This window comes from Vicugna pacos, chromosome 27 (assembly GCF_048564905.1).
Source record: "Vicugna pacos chromosome 27, VicPac4, whole genome shotgun sequence".
Classification (NCBI taxonomy): Eukaryota; Metazoa; Chordata; class Mammalia; order Artiodactyla; family Camelidae; genus Vicugna; species Vicugna pacos.
In genome coordinates this window covers 29596455-29619650 of record NC_133013.1, presented here as the reverse complement: position 1 = coordinate 29619650, position 23196 = coordinate 29596455, and the positions used below count along the sequence as shown (strand labels likewise).

General features: G+C 52.5%; 1 protein-coding gene across 1 annotated transcript in view; it reads right to left on the bottom strand.

Moving 5' to 3' along the window:
- The window catches only part of ITGA11 (integrin subunit alpha 11), a 111608-nt gene extending 100488 nt beyond the window's left edge, over positions 1-11120 (bottom strand). Inside the window, exon 1 of the mRNA XM_072951168.1 lies at positions 10782-11120. Coding sequence (XP_072807269.1) covers positions 10782-10833 — 52 coding nt within the window. The 5' untranslated portion in view covers positions 10834-11120. The remainder of the gene's footprint in view (positions 1-10781) is intronic.
- Between the last annotated feature and the right edge of the window lie 12076 nt (positions 11121-23196).

Here is a 23196-nt window from a genome sequence, read left to right as displayed (position 1 = left end):
GGTGGAGACTAAGGAGCCGGTGGGAGAGGGGCAGAGGACGGGGCTGGAAAGGTGGGGCGTCAGATCCCACAGGCCCTTCAGCCTGAGAAGAAGCAGGAGGCCAGGACACCACCCGACCCACGCTCTCACAGCAGCCCTCTGGCTGGGAGCACAGAGCTCAAGGGAAAGGGCAGATGCCCGAGACCAGCTGTCGCCAGGAGCCACGGGAGCCTTTCTGGGAGCCCCCACGACAGCCCCCAGGCCCCTGCGTGTCTCCTGGCCCCGGTTCTCCGGGCTGAGCAGAGGTGGGAAGATGGACCTCTCTCACACCCGAGCTTTCACACCAAGGGTGACTGGGACCAGTGGAACTTACAGGTTGGGGACGGTGGGACGCTAGTTGTAAGATGTGCTTGAATGCTGGCAGATCCATCCTGAAAAGCGAGGAAAGAGCGGGACCATCTCGGGGACACAGTCAGGACAACTGGCGGTGCCGCTTGCCGAGCCCGCCAGCATCTCTGCCCCTGGCTGGCCTCACTGTCAGCAGCAAGCACATTCCACAGCTGATGTTTGGCTTGTGGTCTGGTCTGGCCCTCTTGTTGGTTTCTTCTGCTCTGAAAGGCTTTTAAAATCAAAATCTGGGTTCTCTTTATGTTTGGGGCATGAATCACTGCTTCTGGGCCTGGAAAGGGGCTGGGGGAGGGGCGCCCACGCCCCCGGTGCACCCTCTCACTCCGGACCGCGTGCCACTGAGGCGCATGGACGAGACAGGCTCCCAGTCAGAACATTCCAAGTCAGACTCGCTTCCCAGCTCCCAGCCAGCAATTTCAACGGCCCCGGGGTGACCTCCGCCCGCCCAAGAGCCCCACAGCGCTGACACGTCCAGGGCCGACCTAGCATCCTTGTCCTCAAACCCCCATATTCTCTCCTCAAGTCTGTGGCACTGCCCCTTGGCTTCCCAGGCACCTCTCCCTCCCTGGTGACCAAGGACGTTCCATCCTGCCCCTCGGTCCCTTCCTCCACTCTCCTGGCACCACTGGCACGTCAGTTAGGCTCTGGTTCCTCTTGCAGCAGCCATCTTAGCAACCCACTTGCTCGCACTGTTGTCCTGTCACAGCCAACCCCTCTCCCCGACCAGATCAGAACATGCCTCGACCCTCCTGCAGAGACCTTCAATGGCTCCCATCTGCTACATCCAAACGCCTTCTCTGGCATCAGGTCCTCCCTCGGTGGCCGCAGCCCATGATCCATCTTCTAGTTCCCCGAAGCACCTACGCCAGCGTCCTGCTGACCAAACTTCCAGCCACTTCCCACTCTTCTCTCCCGGCAAATCCCGGAGTTTCTACCTGTGGCTCTCCCGCAGCCTCTGCACCTCCTCCCTTGTCTCAGAATTATTTGTCCCAAGAGCTTCTCCCTCCTACTAGGCCACAAACTCCTCGAGGGACGGGACTTATTCTTACCTTTCCTTCCCAGCGTGCCCAGCAGAGGGCCTGGCTCACGCAGGCCACTGTGTCAGGGCCTCCTGGGGTGGCTGCGCAAAGAAACTTACGACACTTATCTTGCCCTTACACATCTTTCAGTTGACTTGGATAGACAGCTCTGACATTCATTCAACACACACTATTTGAGCACTGCTACCTGAGGCGCTGCGGGAGAGCTGCAGGTGCGGAGACTGAGAGGAGCCGTGGCCCCGCTCTGCTCCAGGGGGAGAAGGCGCTCCGGCAGCTGTAACACTGGGAAGCACAGCATCTCAAGATCCCTCAAGGGACTGACCCGAGGTCTGACTGAGTCGGGTGGGGCTTTCAGAAGGAAGACCCAAAGAATAAGCGGGAAACAGCCGGGGGAAGGAGGAGGTCGAATGGGACACAGGGACAAAGGAGAGAAGAGCAGAGAGGAACTAAGCAGCTCTTTTCAGGGGAGGTGCCCGTGCACGTGGTGCTGCTAGAGGTGAGTCCTGAGTGCAGGCCAGGCCAGCCATTCAGGGTCTGATTAGCTCGATTAAAGAGGCTGGACTCAGCCTAATGGCAATAGGGAGCCACGGAGGGTTTTAAGCTGGAGGAGTGACCACACACTCAGTTTGTGTTTCAGTCTCACTTGGTCTGCTGCTGAGAAAGGTCTGGATGGACGGGGCAGGAGGGAGGACGATACCTGAGTTTGGGCTGGGGCCCCAGGCTGGTCCCAGGGCTTCCTGCTCTGCTCCCAGCCCAGCCTCCTCTCTCCCCCTGATGGAGCATCCCCTCCCCACCTGACCTGGGCTTCTCTTTGCCAGTCCCCATCCTGAGTCAGGGACTTCCTTCACCTGAACACTCACAGCAGCTTCAGTGGGGCCCAGAATCGTAGGGTTTGTCTAACTCCTGTTGGACGCCTCCCACTGTGCCAATCCCTGTGTCTGTGAGCAGGTCTGCCTGGGATCCTTGGCCAAATCAATGCCCAATACCCCCTCTTTGGCTTTCCTGGTTCTCCCACCTGGGGCCACACAGTGATCAATAGCTTATGGCCTCATGGGGGACAAAGACAGGGTCACCAATGAACAACCCTGTAACCACCAACTCTCGTCCCAAATTCCCTCTTGTGCCTCAGCCTCTCAAACTCTCACTCCACACTGTGTCTCCAGCACAGCTGGGCTGTGAATCTGGGGAAACGGCAGACTGCGGAGGCGGACTGGAAAACTGGGGGTCAGAAGCGGCTAAATCTTGGCTTCCCCACCGACTGCCGTGTGACCCTGAGCAAGTCATTTCCCTTCCCAGACGGCGGTTTCTCCTCTGCTTGAGTGGGGATTGGGTTTAGATCACACTGGGGATGCTCAGTCTTGGCTGCCCATCAGAATGACTGGGGGGCTTGAAAAATGCCAATGCTGGGCTCCACCATGGGGAGTGATGGTGTGTTCTAAGGGGGGGATCAAAGGTCTGTTTTACACCATCATTCTCGTGTTCCCCTAGGAATGAGGCTTGCTGGATTTGCTGATTGTCTGCAATTCCATGATAGATCCAGAGGGGAGGCTCAAGCGGGCAGGTAAAAAAGCTTGAGAAGGGACCCTTATTTAGAAGTGCTAGCCCAGCAGGACCACAGCAGTACAAATGACCACGGCTATGGGAAAGCTAGCATTTCAAGGCTGGGCCTCTTGCTTTCACCAAAGGGGCTACTCCAGAGCCCAGCATCCAGTGCTTGAAGGTCCTCCCAAAATAGACTCAAAGCAGTCTTGAGGCAGTAACTGGAGACACAACCATCTTCTGAATTCCACGGATTAAAAATCATCCCACAGGACTCTAATTCAAAAACACACATGCACCCCAATGCTCACAGCAGCACTATTTACGATAGCCAAGACATAGAAGCAGCCTACATGTCCATCAACAGATGACAGGATAAAGATGTGACACACACACACACACAATGGAATACTACTCAGCCATAAAAAGAATAAAATAATGCCGTTTGCAGCAACATGGATGGACCTGGAGATGGTCATTCTAGGAAGTAAGCCAGAAAGAGAAAAATAATACCATGTGATATCACTTATATCTTGAATCTTAAAAAAAAAAGATGCAAATGAACTTATTTACAAAACAGAAACGGACTCACAGACATAGAAAACAAACTTACGGTTTCTGGGGGAAGTGGGTGGGAAGGGACAAGTTGGGAGTTCAAGATTTGCAGACACCAACTACTATATACAAAATAGATAAACCACAAGTTTCTTCTGCGGGGCACAGGGAGCTATGTTCAATTCCTCGTGACGGCCCATAATGAAAACAAATACGAAAAGGAATATCTGCGTGCACGTGGATGACTGAAACATCCTGCTTTACGCCAGAAACTGGTGCAACACTGTAAACCATCTGTCAATGAAAAGTGAAAAATAAAAAAGAGAAAAGGGTAACAGGGAAAAACATCACCCCCAGCCTGGCTGGGAGCCGTCAGCTCCGCTCCACTGGGCCCCTGCACCTTGGACCCCAGCACTTCGCACGGGCCCTGCGGCCTGTGTGGTCTGGGCCTTCTCGCCCCCACTGTCGTCCCTGAGGCCGAGGCTGAGCCTGACCTGGCACTTCCGGAGCCTGGAGATGCCTGTGGTTTAGTGGATACTCAGCACACACTGGCCACACGGACAAGCCACTCGGCTTCCTCACGTGTCAGGAGGGCCCCTGGTGCCTTCCCAGCCCACGTGCAAGCCTGCGAGGAGAACTCTGAGCAGTCGCACAGGCCCCACACTCAGAAGGACCCCTGCTTGCTTTAACACTCTGTGGCGGCCATCGTGAAATTCTTAATAGTTTTTAAACAAGGAGCCCTGTATTTTCGTTTTCCACTCGGCCCCACAGATTATGTAGCTGGTCCTGCATGTGTGGTGAGTGGTGGGAACAAACTCAGAGGAGAGCTCTGTCTATGTACTATTTATGGGACATGATGTCTGCCACCAACCACTGAATATGAGGGGCTATGAGCTCCAGGAAAAGAGCCATTCCAGCAGAAGGGGAGGAGACGGACACTGCTTTGTGGTCCTCTTCCTGGAAAGAGGGGGAGGCAGGCGTGGGAAGGCCTGGGGATGGGCGAGACAGAGAGGATGCGTGGTGGAGACTGGAGACACCCCCAGAGGTCTGCAGAGAATGATTTCAATGATCTCGTCCTACCTGCCTGCCACAGGTGTGGAAAGTCTACCATTAGAACATCATTCCTTTAGCTGAAGCACTGCTTGCTCCTTAAGTTCCTCTGATGAGTGCAGCAAATTAGGTTCCTAATCTGATCCCTGAGTCCCAGTGTGATCTTGGGGAAATCACAGGAAATCACTTTATTCTGAAGAGCCTCAGCTTCCCACTCTATCTAACGGACAGAGCAGCCTTAACTCGGTCTCTGACCTCAACTGGCCTATCCTGATAGGACAAATATATGGGAGTGTTCTTTGCAGACTGCTGGGAGCTGCACCCACTTGCTCATTTCATGATTTTTCCATGGCCTTCCTGAGGCTCAGTCTGCAAAGAAACAGGTCCCGGAAATCTGCAGGGTCAGGATTCCTGGTAGCCTGGCCCAGCTCGGTGATGCTGCTGGGGGAAGAAAGCTGTCAGCCCCAGCTGCAGAGGCAGGAGCCCCTTCTCTGTGTCATCCTGTTTGGAATCCGGGAGCGCACTGCTATAGCAACTTGCCTAACTCACCCCACATGCCACGTGGAAAAACCTCTGCCCACTTTAGAGCGGCATCATTCAAGCCACAGGCTGGCCTCTCCTACGTTATAGGACGAGGCCGCCCACCATCCACGAGGGCCCAGGCAGAACATGTCCGACGGAGTGGTGGGCTAGGCAGCTGGACCACGACAGGCTGGTTCCCTGTCTCAACTATTCGGTCGCACCTGTTTTGGGTCGTGGCACCTGAAATTCCGTCACCAGCTCCTTGTTCCTCTGGCTCAAGGCACAGCCCAGGGAGCGTGCAAATCCCTTTGGGCAGGACACATGAAGCCGTCCTTACTGGTCAGTGCTGTTCAGCAGGAATTAACTCATTAGGCTTAGAACTCAGAGCGGGTTCTGCCTAGGGGAATGGGAGCCAAGGCAGGGAAGGGAGGAGAGGAATGACCACCCTGGACCTGAGGATGAGCTGGAGAGGGAGTCAGAGTGGCCCAAAGCACCGGGAGTCGGGGGACAGATGGTAGAGTCTCACCTGGCCCTGAGCTGGGAGGCAAGTGAGGGACAGAGGCTCCCAGAGTATGAGGCACCCTGTGAGGACCACTTCTCAGCAAGCCAGCATCGCGACTGAGAAATCACTGTCTAGCTGAGTCTGAAGGAGGGAGCTGCCTCTCCTGGACCGGTGTCCTCGTGAGGACGGCCATTTGTGTACAGATCTCACCTTCCCTGAAGACAGCAAACACCCAACACCGCCTCTTGCTCAATCAGCATGACTTTGGACGAGCCACTTAACATCTCACGTGTAATCAGGCGACTGTGGCAGTGACTTCCTGCAGCCACGCGAGGCCTGACTGAGATGTGAGAAGATGCTTGACACGGTGCTGGTATCAACCAAATGGGGAGGCTGATCAACGAGCTGCTACTGTTCGTCGAGTGCTTGCTGGGTACCGATGCTGTCCCAAGCACTAGCCGTGAATGAGCCACATACAGGTAACCTGTGAAGTCACTATCCTGCCCATTTTACAGATGGGGAAATGAGGCCCACAAGGGCTTATTCAAGGTTACCCAAGTAGAAAGAGATCTGAATTGAGACATTTGGGCTCCAAGCCCACACCCGTGCTGACCATGAGTCCTACTCAGAAGACGAGCGGGTGGTCAAACAAGTGAGGGACAAAGGCGGGGTGTGTTTCACTAACTTTTCCTCCAGAAGGGATTTTATTCATCTTGTGAAGGCAGTAAGTGCACAGCATGAGAACCCTTCATGGAATTTCTCGGGGGCTTATTTATTTTTGGTTTACAAGACGACCAACTTCAATCTCTTCCCCGCCGCCGTCCCCTCACTGGTAATAGACTTCTGGCCTTTCAACCAAGAATTTGTACAGCCAGGGTTTACATGTTGGAGGGTGAGGACGGTCCCTGCCTGGACCACAGCTCCCTAGAGCATGCACTCCACACTGTGGGCATGTGGGTGACTTTGGAGCTCATAATTGTTTTGGGGAAAACAGTTCCGAATGGCTATGAATCCTTGGTGATAGCCCACGGAGTGCTCCGGGGGTAGTGGGGGCGTCAAGCTACGAGGGCCAGCAGAGATACCATTTTTGAAATGTGTTAGTGTATGTTCTTGTTTGTTTGTTTTGTTTTCCGTGGGGGGGTGTGTAATTAGGTTTGTTTGTTTATTTATTTATTATTCAAATGGGAGTTAAACCCATGGGCGCATGCCCTCCGCCACTGAGCTGTACCCCTCCCTCTTCCGTGCGTGCTTAAAGCTTGTTTCGCAGCAGACCCTCCCCGAGTCAACCAGAGGCTCTCACTGCCTGGGGAGGAGGAAGACGGATCCTTTCTCTTTGCAGTTTCAATCGAACAAGCTAGCTGAGATCTGGATGCCAACAATTTCCAAAGTCAGGCATTAAGGAGAGAAGAAAGGGCTTTCTGAATTCTCCAGACTTCTCTCTATATAGCAAGAGTCAAGCCAGGGCAGCTCGGAACATAGTTTTGTCCTAAGCAATGAGGGGAGAGGATGGAAGGGAAGTTCCCCGCTGCTGGAGGAAGCTTCCACTACAGGAGAAGAAAGAGGTCCAGAGAGGGTAGAACTAAGGTGAGCTGCTGTCTGAGTTCCGCAGGGGCCCACAGCCCCATGTGGATGGCTGGGCACAATGAGGATGGCAAGGAGACAGACATCCCATCTCGGGGGATGGGGGGAGACAAGCCAGGCAGAGATGGGGGCACGGTGAATAAGAAGAGGGTCATACTCAACTCCCATTTCCTTAGGGCCCCCGGGGCCTGCCTGCAGAAGGGTCCAGAAGCTTCTCTGCTGAAGGCAGCCGAGAGGCTTGGCTGACAAGCTCCCAGCCGGTTGGGCACTGGGGAGGCAAAGTTTATTGCCTTCTCTGCTCTTGCCAAGCTGGAAAGCAGGCCTTGGATCCTTTTCGTCTTCGCACACCCATGGTGCCTAGTACTAGGCCTTTTCCAAACAAGGTCTCTCTGCTGACTAAGACCCCAGCCCCATGGACACACAGAGACCGTGCTGACAGTATGGCTCTGCTCCTCTCCAATAGGATCATGCTGACTTCAAGGCAACCTCAGGGCAAAAACCCCCTGAGTTCCCATTATGATCAAGACTTCGGGCCAAGCCTCTGGGAGGAGGGGCCCTGATATGTACGCCTCCTCCGAGGCTCCAGTGCCTCAGGACCTCCTCTAGACTCTTCTTATGGATTCGAGTTTGAAAGTTACATCTCTGTGTATCCTCAGACCCCTCACGAAGCGGCCAGCACCTTGAGCACTGCTGAGGATGACGGAGGAGAAGAAAGACAACCTCCTAAATGCTTGATGTGTGCCTGCAACTCTCCAAGCACTTTACATGCATTATACACCTTGGGGAAACTCTAAGTTCTCTCATTATCATCCCTGTTTGCAGGCGAGAAAACAGAAGCACAGAGCTGGTTAATAACTTGCCGAGGGAACAGAGTCCCAGTGAACAGAGGTCAGACCCAGCACAGGCAGTGAGGCTCCAGGGCCTTCACCCCCAAACTGTGTCTTATCTCCCCGTGTGTCTTTGTGTCACCTGTCAGGTAACAGGTGCTCAGCAAAGACTGAGTCCTTAAGGAACCGTCAGCTCATGAGCACTTACTAGAGGGTTTTGAGAGGAAAGCTGATTGATGGATCGGCTCTCTCTGAATGTCGGCTATACAAGTCTCTGGACTTGTCTACTTTTTCCTGGCTTTCTTGATAGTTTTGCTCACCTCATCACCCTGCCCAGCCTGCAGCAGAAGCTCTGGAAAGACTGTGGCTCAGTGAGGACTCAGCCCCAAGTTGGCCTGTGACGGGGCCCCTGCCCAGCCAAACTGTGCCGTCGCAGCTTCCTGGTGATCCTCACATGGACTCCATGTGAGGCACAAATGAGAGGCCAACATCAACCCTGCTCTGGAGCCAGGGGAATGGACCCAATGACCTCTGTGACCCTTATAATCTTCAGAGTCCCTACTGACCAGAGTCAACTTTGTGGTTTTAAAATATGCACCTTTTTTGTTCTTTAATTCCAGGAAATAACACTAATGTATAAACAGCTCCACTTTAAGGCCTATCCACACTTTATACACTCCTTCAAGGCCCAGTTCAAACGATACCTCCTCCTCCAGGAAGCCTCCCTTGCTTACTTATTGAAGCAGAGCTGACCGCAGCCCTCAGCTTCTCCGTGACATTCACCACTCCCCTAGCGCTTCTATTCAGCCTCCCTGGTCTTGCCTCTTCCTCAGCTACAGGCAGGGCCCAGACTGCGTATGCACTTGGGCCCCACCCCCAGCTCCCTGCAAGCAGACGTCGTTCCAACATTGACTGATATGTTTAATGAATGCCATATTTCAAGAACCCAGACTGACCAGACATAACTCAGGAGTGGTTTTCTCCACATAATGGGAGCTCTCAGTCACAAACCCTGTCCCTGTCTCCCACCCCTCTCCCCTACCCCATCCACCCTGCGTTATCATTATCAACCACTGATTCAGCCCTACTGTGCATCCAGCCCCGTGTCAAGAACTTTCCATACAGCGCCAGCCTCACTGAATCACACTGACAACTTTATGGTCTCAGGACATGTATCTCCATTCACAGAGGAGGAAGCCTGTGGAAAGACTGCATAACCTGCCCAGGGTGGAACCGCTTAGTGGGCCGCAGAACCAGAATGGGAAGCCAGGTCTGGTTGCAAAGCCTCTGCTCCTAGCTTCCTGAGGTCGGACTGTCTCCAGCCCCTAAACAGCCACTCCAACTCAGGGTCTGGCAGGTCCACATCTCTGGAGTCACACAGGACTGCATTCCCTGTGGCTGGGTCTCCTCTTGATCTGAAGACAGCTCCTGAAGTTGTCCTCCCTCCGGCCTAAATGACCTAGAGTGGGTGCACCTCTTTCAGCAGCTGGTTTCCAGATACCTGCCCGCCTGGTCACAGGTCTTCCCCTGCCTTCCTGAACTTAAGCATCAATGTTTGTTTTCAGCTGTGACTCTAGGATCTGAACTGAACCCTCCAGCAGAGGCCCTTTCGACTACAGGTCCTGCGAGAAGCTCCGCTATGGACCGACGGGGCGCGGTACCCCGGGGCTGGAGTGAGCGAACGTGGGCTGGGGGACCTCCACCTGTGCTCCGTGAGGGCGCCTCTCTCCCTGCCACCTCATCTGACCCCTGCTGTCGGCCCCGGCCCAGACCTGGAGCCCACGCGGAAGGGGACGTGAGGCCCGGAGGCCAGTCCCTGAGGCGCTGCCCGCCCCACTCGGCTGTCCGCCCCTGACCCCGGCGCACCCGGCCTCGCCGAGGAGGGGTCCAGCAAGCTTCTGCGGCCCCGCAGAACAGCGCTGCTGGCCGCCGTCCCCGCGGGATGCCAGGTGTGGGCAATTCCGGGCCGGGTGTCCCGGTGCGGAAAGCCTGGGGCTGGCCTCTCGCTCCCGGCGGCGCCTCCCCAGCCCGGGGTCCGCGCCGCGCCCGACACCTGGAGCGCATTAGGCGGCGGCGAGCGTCTCGGTGGCGGCGACGTCCCCCGGATTCCTGGAAGAGCGCACGACTCCGAGGGCGGGCGGGGGTGGGGTGGGGTGGGGGTGCCCTGTCCCCACCTCGAGGGTCAGGTAAGGCTTCCGCGGGCCCTGGACTGCCGGGCTGCGCCCCGCGCCCCGCGCCCTCGGCCCGGCAGGCGACGACGGCTCGCCACAGCCTGGGCGCGGCCGCTCCAGCTTCTCTCCCTCGCAGCCGGAGGGACTCCGGGTGGCTGTCGGTGGACGGTCCTCCCGCACGCACCCCCGGGAGCCGCCGCAGCCGGCCCGCCACACTTCAGGGCGCTCCCTCCGCGCGCCCCGTCCCCTCCCGTCTCCCGGGACCCAGGTGCTCCCTGCGGCGGCGCGGGAAGCCCTGCGTGGCCCTCGGAGGTCCCCAGGGCGTCCTGCGGGGCCACCCGGCCTCGCCGCTTTTCAGCTGGGGCCGCTTCAGCTCTCCCCACACACCCCGAAGTCCCGGCTCCAAGCCGCCTCCGCGCGTCCCCCTCCTGCGCCGAACTCGGCGGAGCCGCTCGACTGCGGCCAGTTCCGGGGGGACCCACGTCCCCCAGAGCCGCCGAGGTCCGACCCTGGGAGCGCACCGCGTCCGGCCCCGGCAGCCGGACCCGAGGCCTCGGCGGGCCAGGGAGGGGCTCCCGGAGGCCAGGGGGGACCCGGGGACACGTACCCGGCCACAGGCTGAGGGTCCAAGCCACCAGGAGACCCCTGGGCAGGTCCATGGCCCGCGGCGCGACGGCGGCGACCCGGTGCGGAGCGGCGACAGGGGGCGGCGGGCCAGAGCGGCAGCCTCTGCGCGGCGCCCGGAGCCTGCACTGCGCGCGGCGCCCTGACAGCCCGGCTCCCTCAGAGGAAGTGGGAGGGCTCGAGCGGCGGGGAGGGGCGCCTGGACGCCGCGAGGCTCCGGCCGCGGTCCAGTCTCGGCCCCTCTGCCACCTGGGCGGGCGGCGGGCTGCGGCCCCGACGCCTCTCCACAGCCCTCCTGCCCCCGCTCCACCTCTGCCCCAGGAGAAAACCCCGGAGAGCCGCTCCCGGGAACCACCTCACCCCGCCCCCACCGCCAAGTTCGGAGTGGCTTGTATTCTAATTTCCCAGAGGAAAGAGCTTCAGAAAGCTCAGAGAGGTGCCTCAGGTGACCGAGGGACACCGGCCCTGACTCGGGTCCTCCTTGGCCAGGAGGAGTGGATGTCCGTCCCAGGTCCATTGCCCTGCTTTCCTGCACCCTGGGGCTTGGAATGTAAAGGCCACAGTGCTGCTCCTGAGCCTGGAATAAATGCAGATCCCGCTCCACTTCCACTGCGTCCACCCCTCACACCTGAGACATTGGAGCATCCAGGCGGACCCTGTGCCCACTGCTGCCACAACAGTGAAGCTCTTTTTTGGAGCTGAGCCACCTTCCTTCCCAGCTCTGCTAACTGCTGACAATTAAATTCAATGCACATTTGCTGCACAGGCTTTAAATCAGGTCCTGGACCACAATCTGTGGGTGTGGAGGCTGGCCCTCCTAGCGAGGGAGAAAGCCGAGGCAGAGGACAGGATGGCCAGTGTGGAGAACACTAGGGCAGTGGTCCCCACCTCCTTCTCGGGAAAACCTTCCCTCAACACCCTCCCCCGTCCTCACCAGGTCAGGTCCCCAGACACACACTCATTCTCACGTTTGCTCATTGTACTTAGTAGAGAAACTAGACATTAATTAGCGTAATCACCTAATTAACTTTTCTCTCCTTCCCAAGACTGAAAGCACCATGGGGTTGGAAATCTCTACTGGGTTCACAACAGAGCACCGAGCCCCCAGCCCCCCGGGAACCCAGGAGCGGGTGGGCAGAGGACGGCAAGTGGTGGTGGGAGTACGAGGGTGGAGTTTTCTGTCTGGGACGGACTGGAGGGTTTCCCAGAGGTGGTGAAGTTCAGGTGGGTCCTGGAGGGTGAGGTGGGTTTTGAGAAGGTTCACGCAGGTATAGTAGTGGGCATTGTGCCTCCGTTCCCAACGCCGCCCTCCTCTTGCTGTCTGCCCTGGTTTTTATTCCGGTGTCTTCCCCTCTCCCAGTCAGCCAGAGTCTTTGGAGGAAGCTGGTTCTATCTCTGGGATTTGTGTGTGTGCGCGCGCGCGCACTGGGGGAGGCCTGTGGTTTAGGCTGAAATGAATCAGTGTTGCCATCCCCTGGCCATAGTTTAAGAAAGGGTAACATGACAAAAAGGAAGAAAGTTTTCTGGGAAATAAGCACTCTGGTTCTTCTAAAAGAGCCCCTAGAATTTAACTAACTAACTCTGTCCTCCCCTCTCCTATCCCCACGTCCCCTCCCTGGCTGGGACAAAGACTCCTGTAGGCCCGGAATTTGATGGGGGGGTGGGGAAGGAAGGCATGGCCTTGGGATGAGGTAGATGCTGGAGGACAGACAGAGGAACCAAGTCCAGGAGGATCTTGTTGGTTCCCCAAATCAAGCCACCCTCTCATCTCTTCCCCTGAAGACTTTCCAGTTATGTGACCAATGAGTCCCCTTTGTTGTTTAAGCAGGTTTGAGTCAGGATGCTTTGACCTTAGAACATCCTAACTGATAACAGGTATCCAGTGGGCAGCAAACCACTTGCCTGCCTCACACAACTTCGCATCTTCCCCGAGTGTTCTCAGATTCCAGGTGCATGGGAGTTTCCTGGAGCACTTGTGGAGAAGCTTCCTGGCGATCAGGGAGGCCTGATGGGCACCCGGGCCCTCTGCTGCGGAGGTGGGCTGAGGACCCCGGTCTGAGCCTGCGCTGCTTGCTGAAGGGGCTCTCCGTGGTGGGCGTGCTGCTGTGGGTCTTCAGTTAACAATTCTGCCTTTCATTAACTCACACTGCCCTCATCAGGGGTATGTGGGCCCCGAATGCGCTGTGTGTCTTTGTGTAATCTGGGGCGGCAGGGAGGGGGAGGGGTGTGCCCTCACTTATTCTTTCAGCACGTACTTGAGTGCCTCCTGTGCCCCCGTGCTCTGCAAGTCACACAGGAGAAGCTGGGACATACCTCATATGTATTGACATGACCATCATTTATTATTTAATGATTATTGAACATTATTTAAATCACACAAGGTGGCAGCATGTGCGTGACAAACACGAGAGCCAGATTCAGCCTGGGGAGGATCAGAGAACTGGATGAATGGCTTTGTGAGCGCTGGGATTTGTGTTGAATAATAACAATAACAAACATCCTTTTTATGTGCATAGCATGTGTATTTTTTAAATTGAGATGTAACTCACATTCATAATATTCACCATGTAACTCAGCAGTTTCTAGTGTATTCACATGGCTGTGCAAGTATTACGACTAATTTCAGAACGTTTTCATCACCCCAAAGAGAAGCTAATCAGCAGCAGCCACTTCCCTATGCTTTCTCTGTCGGTTTGTGCTTAGAAAAATGCAAACTCTTTTTTTTTTTTTAAGATAAACTTAAGTAAACTTACAGTTACTGGGAAGGCACATCTTCTGCCAGAAAATGATATAATAAATTCCAAAGCCAAAAAGAAAGAACAAAAAGGATGTAGAACCAGAAATTGACACAACATTGTAAACTGACTATGCCTCAATTTAAAAAAAAATTTTTAAAAGATGTGGAGAAGCTACTAGATTGCCTTTGGTATCTGGGGTTTGAATGGCGCTCGCCAATGTCCTGGGCCAGTAACGTGGCGATGGGGGGTGACTGCATCTGTCAAGTACACAAGGGCTGGAGGGCTTCCCTGGGTTTCTGTTTGTCACGCCGGGTCTCATCCCTGCCAACGAAGTGAAGGACGTTAGCTGTGAGCAAGTGTGTCTGCACCAGCAGCCTGCGTCTGCCGCAGGCGCTTCCCACTTGAAGCAGCAAGTCTGATCCCAGACATCTTCCAAAGGCCGTGCCTGAGCCCGTTTCCCATCTCCGAGGGTCAGTGGCTGGGATTTCTGCCAGGATCAAGCCCTGGATCCGACCTATACCGAATCCAGGAAGTTATTTTCTGATCTCCGTTTCTCAAGCCACAAGAATGTACAGCGCTCGCAGTAAAATATCAAAGGGAAGGAGTGTGGCCACAGCACAGACAGACACGCAGGGCGGATCACGAAACATCCTTTGGAAGAAAACGCATGTCAGAGAGTATGAGAGAGCGCAAACTGCCTTCAGAGTCTTGGGGTAGCAGACAGGGTGCCAGCTGGGCGGCCATTTCCGGTGAAGTCAGAAGAGCTAAACCCTCGACGCTGCACCAGACTGGAGGGGCCACGCCAGAGACTAGCAGCCCAGCAGCAGCTTCAGCGGAGCCTCCAGCGGAGCCCTTGGTACGGGCCAGGTGCCTCCCCCAGCGTTTCCTCCAGGCACCAGCGCGCCCAGGTGCTTGTCCCGGACCTTCACCCTGGCCCTGGCTGGGCTGAGGTGTCAGGGAGAGGCCATGAGACTTGGGGTACGGATGGAGTACGCAGGGGTAAAGATGGGTTCCTGGGGGCTCTCAGGAAGCAGAGTCATGACATGAAACCAAGACTGGCAGCAGAGAAAGGAATTCCCACAGAGCACGGACCAGGGGCAAGGGATCAGACATTGAGCCGATCGGTGTTCCACTGAGCGCCACGCTAGGGATGGAGCGACGGACCAGATGAGGTTCTTGCCTCCCCACGGAGCTCCTGGTCTAGGGGAGGAGACAAACACATACAATAATCACCAGCAACCGCTCACTGCCCACTTACTGCCTTGGACATTTATCATTTCATCCTCATGACAATCTGACAAAGCGCCACAATTACTCCCTGCCTTTTACAGAGGAAGAACGCGAGGCTCAGAGAGGTGATGTCCCGGACTTGTGAAAGGCAGACCTGGGAGCTGAACCGCGTCTTGCCTGATCCCAGACTCCCAGCTCCTAGCCCCTCGGCGTCGCTGGCTTTCAGTGCTGGGTGGTGGACGGTACTGTGACACGTGTTACAATAGGAGTGTGACCAAGTGTCGGGGGGCACGGAGGATGGTCAGAGAAGGAAGTAACTTCCTCACATCTGTCCAGGCACCTGGAGTGTCTGGGATGCTAGAAATTCTGCCATTTGAATTTCTGGCTCCAGGTACACTCACTGAAAGAGAAAATTCCCCTTGGGAAGTAGATTAACCTACTAGCTAAAACCAGTCGTGTGCCTGCAGTATGAAGTCACCATGTCTCCCTCTTTCCCAGGGTCCCTGAACAGAGTAGGAGCTTTCACAGGGACGAGAAGGAGAAAGGAACGTGATTGTGCAGGGAGTCAGAGCACCAGCTTTCCTGCTGCTGGAGAACCCAGGAGGAGAAAGAGGATGCTCAGAGAGGCAGCTGAGAGGCTGATAAAAACGAGCGCATTCTGTCTCCCACCTCAGTGGGGAGCCCGTTCTAGCCTCTGGGAGGACGTCCTCATTCTGGAAAGCACGCAGGGGCTTCTGGACATCACGAGTTGCATAACTGCTCTTGGAAGACGAGGAGGAGAGATAGGGGAGCACAGCCCAAGACACACCGAAAAACACCCTTGACAATGTGATCACTGACGAAACCCGCTGTCTAACCTCCATCTCCAGCCAGTCTCGCTCAACCCAGGGACTAGAATTTTATGAGGATGCTACCTCCCTCCCCCTCCTCTTCTGCCACAGGCTGGAGGGGCTGGCCTTGTCCCTGTGATCAAATGCCTGCCAGGCTGGGGCAGCCACCAGTGGCTGGTGTAGGCCTCTTTCTGCAAAGAGAATGACCTCCTCTTTGCCAGGGGCATGGTCCCCAGGCTGCCCCAGCTGCTGCTGCTTGTCCTCAGCATGGACCAGAAGGCCAGGGTGGGCTGGGATGGAGAGACAGGTATGGTGAGTGTGGATGTGTTAGCTGATATTTGGGTAACAAATATGAGCAAAAATGTGAGCATTTTTTTTTCTCTGCTGAGCATTAATGAGAAAAATGTGGATGCAAGTTCTGGGCTGAAGGCCTTTTAAGAACTTCCACCTCAGTGAAGTCCCCAAATTAAGCGTTATGCGGAGGATCACTGTGAGGGAAACGGAGACAGCAGCTTCAGGACAGGCTCTGCAAACGGCTGGTGGCCCCAGAAGTTGCTCATGAGCCTGGGTGGTAGGGAGTGAGGTGGTTAAACACCTGGGCCCTGGGCACAGGGAGAACTGACCACCCCGACCTGGCCCTTCGTCAGCTGGGTGACTTGCTACTTGCAACCGATTTACCGCCTGTGAAATGAAAATGGTCGAACAAGTCCTGCAGACCCCTTACCAAGTGCCAGACACGCCTGCAAGCACTTGGCATGTGTTAACTCACCGAAGCATCACAGCAGCTCTGTGAAGCTGCTGCCCTCATCATTCCCATTGGACAGATGAGGAAACCAAGGCAGAAAGGAGGGAGGGTCATAACTTGCTCAAGGACACCTGCGGGTAATCTGGTGGCAGCACCCTGGACCGCTCTGCTCCTGGGGTTGCTGGAGGGGTGGGTAGAATGCAGCCTAGAAAGGGCTTGGCACAGCCCTGCCACACTGAAGCTCTCGATAAATGTCAGCTTCTATTATTAACAACACACAAAATGGCATATACAGAGTAGTTGAGCTATCCACACCATTTGAGATTCTTAACAATGCCTGACATTTGTTTAGCCCTGTGTATAATTCAATGAACCTTCCCAGTTATGTCCCCTGCAACCCTCCCGGACACCCTGGGAGAGCAGTGGGGCAATTCAGCGTGGCGTGACTGCTGGATGAGTGAGGACACAGCAGCCCGAAGGTCAGTGACTTGCACAAGGTCCCACCCCAGCTCTGTGCTCGTACATCCTTCAGCAAGCCTGAACCGATGTCCCAGGGCCTGAACTCCTGAATTCCATCCCCGGTGGGCTGAGAAACATGCCGAAGAACCATCAGCCTGAGACCTTTTATCAACTGTAATTTGGACTCTGTTTACTCAAACACTTTTTACCCAACCGTATAAGCTGTGACACAACCACCACCACCTATTAATTCATACTCTGTCTTTTTATAATAAGGATCTGAAGAGGTTACAATAAAATAGGTATGACAAACCCATAAAATCACCAAAAAATAAACATAGAAGACCAAGAGTCAAGCGATAGAACTAATGCTTGTACAGCATTTTCCAGTTTATAAACGTGTGACCGCATTCCAGCCTCCCCACAGCTCACTACCAGACAGCACCGCTCCACGACCGTGCCGTGAAACTGGGGCTCCGCAGGACCACTGAAGAGGGGGTCACGTGACTGCACACCAGCCTCCCGCATGGGGTGCTGCCTGCGTCTTCATCAGCTACTGAAAGAGCAGTGTTAACGTCTCCCACCACGTTTCAGTAAGACTCTAGAGCTGGAATGCTTGGTTTCAAATCTGACTCTTAGTAATTTGGTGACTTTGGGCAAATTACTTAAGCACCTGGTGTTTCTGAATTCTCACCTATAAAGTGAGAATATCTACCTCTTGCAGATTCTGTGAGGATTGAATGAGCTAACACATGTGGTGTTTGGAAAAGTTCCTGGCACATAATAAGTGCTATTTCTTCTTATAAAAATAAAAACAAAAATAATCTCCCACAAAGACTGTAGAAGCCTGTGTCCCTCCTTGCAATTCTGTCACTGTCTGCTGTATCAGTTTTGAGGCTGCGTCATCAGGTGCACGCACGTTTAGAACTGTCATATCTCCCTAGAGACTTGGGTCTTTGCCTTCAGGACTGCTTTCTGCCTCAATGTCTACTTTGTCTGCTATGAACATAGTTACAGACTTTCTTTGGGCTAGTGTTTGCATGGAATACCATTTTCCATTCTTTTGCTCTCAGCCCAGATGGGTGTTTAGACCCATCTCACGTCGGCAGTATTTAGCTGTTTTTAAGGTTAATAAGCTAAACCGGTTTTAGTTGGAGCATTGGTCCATTTACATCTAATTTAACTGTCACTATACTTGAGTTTGAATCTGCTGTCTTGGTATTTTCTGTTTGTCCCTTCTGATTTATGTTCCTTTTTCTTTTTTTCTTCTTGCTTTCTTTTGCATAGGTTATTCGTATTTATTCTAGTTCCCCCTCCATTAGGCGGGAAGTAATATAGTCATTTACTATTTGTTAATGATTCCAGAGAGACTCCAGCATGCATCTGTGATTCAGGAAAGCCTAACGTTGCAAAGTGCTTTTATCCCCTCCTCGACAGCACAGGGGCCTCGGAACATTTGCCCTGCAGCTGCTCTTCTCCTGATTTAGATGCATTTGATTTTGTTTAATTCTCTTCATATTTTAAACATCATGAGACTTTCTTATTTTCTTACAGCCAGTCAGTATTTGGACTTATCCACATATTTACCATTTTTGTTGCTTTTCCTGTACCTTTGTCTTTCCATGTGGAATCATTTTCCTTCTGCCAGAGGAATACCATTTAGTATTTCCTTTATGAATGGACTTTCTGGTGTCAAATTCTCTCAGTTCTTGTTTGCACGAAAATAACCTGATTTCGTTTTTATTCCTGCAGGACGTTCTCTCTGGGCTCATAGTCTTTCTTCCATCACATTGAAATCATGACGCCACCGTCTTCTGATTCTTGTCGTTTCTGATGAGAAGTCAATTGTCAGTTTAACCATTACTTCTTTGACGGCTAAAACGTCTAATTTTCCTATAGCTGCCTGTAAGATTTTTCTTTTTCATTTTGGCTTTAAGAAGTTTTGCTATAATGCAGACTTTTTAAAATGTATCCTCCTGAGATTAATTTCGCTTCTTTTACCTATGGATTTAGTCATCAGTGTGGGGAAACAGCCATTACCTCTTCAAACAGAGTGTCCACCCCGTTTTCTCTCTCCTTTACCACTGGGGCTCCAGGAAGCATTTATTAGAATTTATCAGGGTGTCTCTTGTAGACTGAATGGTGTGTCCCCTCAAAATCCCTGTGTTGAGATCCTAACCCCGCACACGATGGCTTTATGAGGAGGAGTACCTGGGAGGTGAAACTGGAGCCCTCACCAGTGGGAATAGTGCCCTCGGAAAGGAGACCTCGGAGAGTTTTCTCACCCCTTCTGCCACGTGAGGCACAGTGAGAAGCGCCAGCTGTGAAACAGGAAGTGGGTCCTCGCCAGACACCAGGTCCGCTGGGGCCTTGATCCTGGGCTTCCCAGCTTCCAGAACTGTGAGAAACAAGTGTTTGTTATTTAAGCCATCCAGTCTATGGTATTTAAAAAGAATTTTTTAAAGTATAGTTGATTTACAATGTTATGCTAGTTTCTGGTGTACAGCAAAGTGATTCAGTTGTATATATACACACATACATTATTTTCAGATTCTTTTCTATTATAAATTATTACAAGATATTGAATATAGCTCCCTGTGCTGTACAGCAGGTCCTTGTTGTTTATGTATGTTTATACACAGTAGTATGTAGATAGTCTATAGTATTTAAAACATTTTTATTTTTTTGAGAGGGGAGGTAATTAGGTTTATTTATTGATTTTTATTTAATGGAGGGCTGGCGATCAAACCCTTGACCTTGTGCATGCTAGGCATGCACTCTACCACGAGCCATACCCTCCCCACTTACAGTACTTTTGTTATAGGAGCCTGAATGGACTAAGGCAGTAACCCTCATATCTTATATCCTCTCTTTGCATTATTCCGTTATTTTTTTTCTTCCTGTGGTTCATTCTGGATTTCCTTCTGCCTCCTCTTTCAATTTATTTGCTCTTTCCCTAGCTGACTCGAAACCTATTCTTCAAGTTCTTACTTTTGGTTATTTAATTTTTTTATTTTGAGAATTTCTATTTGGCTCTTTACAGTTCTCCGTTAAAAGGTTAAATCTTGTTTTTTATCTCCTTGAATGCCGGAAACATCGTTATTTTGAAGCCTGGGTTCACTCAGCTGGAGTCATTACAGTCTGTTTCCATCGTGTGTTGCCTCTCCTGAACCTCACAGCTGACGTCCTGTTTGCTCACAGGACTGGCTATCCTTGATTGTGCGTAGGTCATTGTCCTTGAAAACTGTTTGTAAAAATAAATTGAGAGCTTCAAGTTTATCTTCCAAAAAGGATTATTTGCTTCTACCAGGCTCCCAAGGCCATTCAGATCACATGAGCATTGTTACTACTGTTAGTAATGTTTTGGGCTCGAGACTTTCTTAGATACCCGGATGTCTGCGAGCTGAGCTGCCGTCTGTGTGAGGGCTGGTCTCCTGGCAGTTCACCCTTACTCTTAGGGCATAGCTCTTCATGTATCAGGGTGTAAAAGTGTCAGATGTTAGCCATGATCCCCACTTTTGCAGACCCTGAACCACAACTCTTTTCCTGCCCACAAACACTGTAGAAAATGATTCCCAGTTTCTCAGCTGCATCTTCTGGATTTGCAGATGCCTCAAATGCCGAGCTCCCCTTTCTGGGATTCCTTCCCCTTTCACACCTCAGTCCAGTCTTTTTTTTTTTTTTTTACTACCGTAATAGCTTTTCCATACTTTCAAGCTGATTTTTGGAAAATATTTTGTCCAGTTTTTTGAATTCTCTTCAGAGAGAAAATTTGTCTACATTCCTCAAGCTGCCAATATTGGATGTATAATCCAAAATATGACAAAATCATTTCCTCAAGATGACCTTTAATAATATCTCATAAAACTTAGTAAGAATTTTCTGATGAGCCTCCTAGAATTTCCTATTTAAAAGTAACTTCCCTGGAATGGTGACTTCATCGTCTTACCTAATAACAATTAGAGGACTAGGAGATTAGTTCAAATATTAGTTCAAATACTTATTGAGTATTTGCTCTGTCCTGATTAGGGCACTGATCTAGGCCTTGGAGATACAATGGTAAGCAGAGCAGACACCTTCCCTTCTCCCAAAGCTTAAGGCTGAGAGAGACAGAGACAAAGAGAGACAGAGAGAGAGATTGGAGCTGCACTCAAAGTGATGAGAGACTGAGAAGAAACCTGAGAACAACTGACCGAAACAGGAAGAGCCAGAGGATGCCAAGTACAAGAAGCATCACATCAGCCGTGATGCTTTGTCTGCAGGCAGTAGAAACCGGACCAACATGGGCTTAAGTAGCGACTGAGTGTATCATCCATCACAAGATACCAAGCCTAGAGATGGAAGAATGTCAGACGGAGGCCATCATGACTCAGCCACTCCCCTCCCTCTTCCCTCATCATCCTTAGGCTGGTACCTGGTGGCAGCTGAGGCTCCCTCTGTCTCATCCAGCCCTGGAAACCTCCAGAGGAAACACAGGAAGCCCCCTGAGCACTTCTCCTCATTTTCCATTGGGCAGAATTGGATCACATGCCCTCTCCTACACCAGTCACTGGCAAAGGGAATAAAATGACCACAGTGGACAATACTAGTCATAATCTGTTCCTGGCTGGGAATGGGGCCCTCTTCCCTTGGCTCATGCATGGGAGAGGCCAGTTCCTCAACAAAATTGGGGTTCTATTAGGAAGGAAGAAAGAAGGAACAGAATGGATGCTGGGCAGACAGCCCATAGTGTCCACCGCAGCGGGCTGAGAGTAAGGAGGTCACCAAACACAAGCCATTCATTCCACAGTTCCCCTGGAGTCTTTTATATGTGCATTCTAACCCATAAACCAACTGTAATGGCTAACATCACACAGTGTTCATATACATGAATTCATTTAGACCTTATGACAGCCTGATGAGGCGGGGCCTATGATAATCCTCATTTTACAACGGCAGAACTGAGTTACAGAGTGTTGAGGGCCATCTAAGGTTACATGGTTAGTTGAACCTAGATTTAAACCCAGGTCATCTGTTTCCAAAACTAAAGATTTTACCCTCTTTGATAAAAACTGTCTCTAGCAACATAAATGGATATGATTATTCTCATTTTTCAGATGAGGAAACAGGTTTAGAAATGTGATGTTCATTCATCCACTTATCACTTGACAAAACCTTACTGAGTCCTTTGTTATTCCTGGTGCTCTGCTAGGTGCTGAGGATTCTGAACAAGACACCGCCCTTCATCCTATGACACTTACAGACCAGTGGGATCATAATTATCAAATGCTCACTGTGAGCCATCTGGCACAAAAGTAAAGGCTGGAGTCTCCGGCATCAGATGCTAGGGTTCAAGTCCCAGCTTTGTGGCTCACTGGTTGTGTGATCTTTGCCAAGTTTCTGTTTTAATCACCTCCTCTTCACCCCATCATGAGGGAGAGATTACCGTCGGGGGGGTTGTGGGGATAGGGGAACACACAGTACCTGCCACGAGACAGATGAGATCAGCAATTGTCTACTAGTCATCTTTGCTCACAGCCTGGGGAGGACACACCACCCCGGGCCAGACGGGGGTTCACTCAGGAGCAGACGAGCGCCTCTGCAGAAGGAGCTGCGGGAGCAGCTTGGGCATATGGAGGATGTGATGGGTGTGTGAGTGACTCTGCGGGCTGGTGGGGAACTGGAACCTGCTTTCCAGAGATACACTGGAATTGCACATCTGACAGGAAGACTTGTTTGGCTGGAGAACCTCATCCGTGACAGCAGAGTGGAGAGTGGAGCTTGCTGCTTGGACACTTGAGGTCTTAAATTTCTCAGACACCAAGGTGGTACATAACATTGACCTTAATTTCAGGGCTTTTGTCACTGTTTCTTAACCTTGTTGTACTTTTGTTTTTTCATCTGTAAAATAGGAACAATGGTGCTTAATTATTGGTTATTTGTGAGTTTTGAATGAGGCAATGTGGGTAAAGTACTAAACACAGGGACTGGCACGTGGCTAGTGCAGCCACTGCCAAGTGCCAGCGTAAGGCCCTGTGGCTGGTCAACAGCAAGCTCAGATTCAAATATCCGCCTTTTGTTTCCGGATGCTGGGAGCTCTCCATGATGCTGACCTGAGATTGTGTTCATCGGGTAAGTGCTGGTTTGCTTGTCCATTCATCCATCTAAACACACATGCCTCCATGCACTTATGTGTTCATCCATTCAACAGACACGTACTGAGTGTCCCTGCGTCGCAGGGTGCCGGCACCATGAAGATGGCCTTTAGGTCGCAGTCTGACGGAGGAGGCAGTATGAGGTGAGGGCTGTTCCAGCACAGGAGGTCGGTGCCAAGGGCAAATCAAGGGAAGAACCCCAGAGGTGGGGGGTGGACCATGAAGACATTGGGAGTGTGCCCAGACCCACTGAAACATGTCC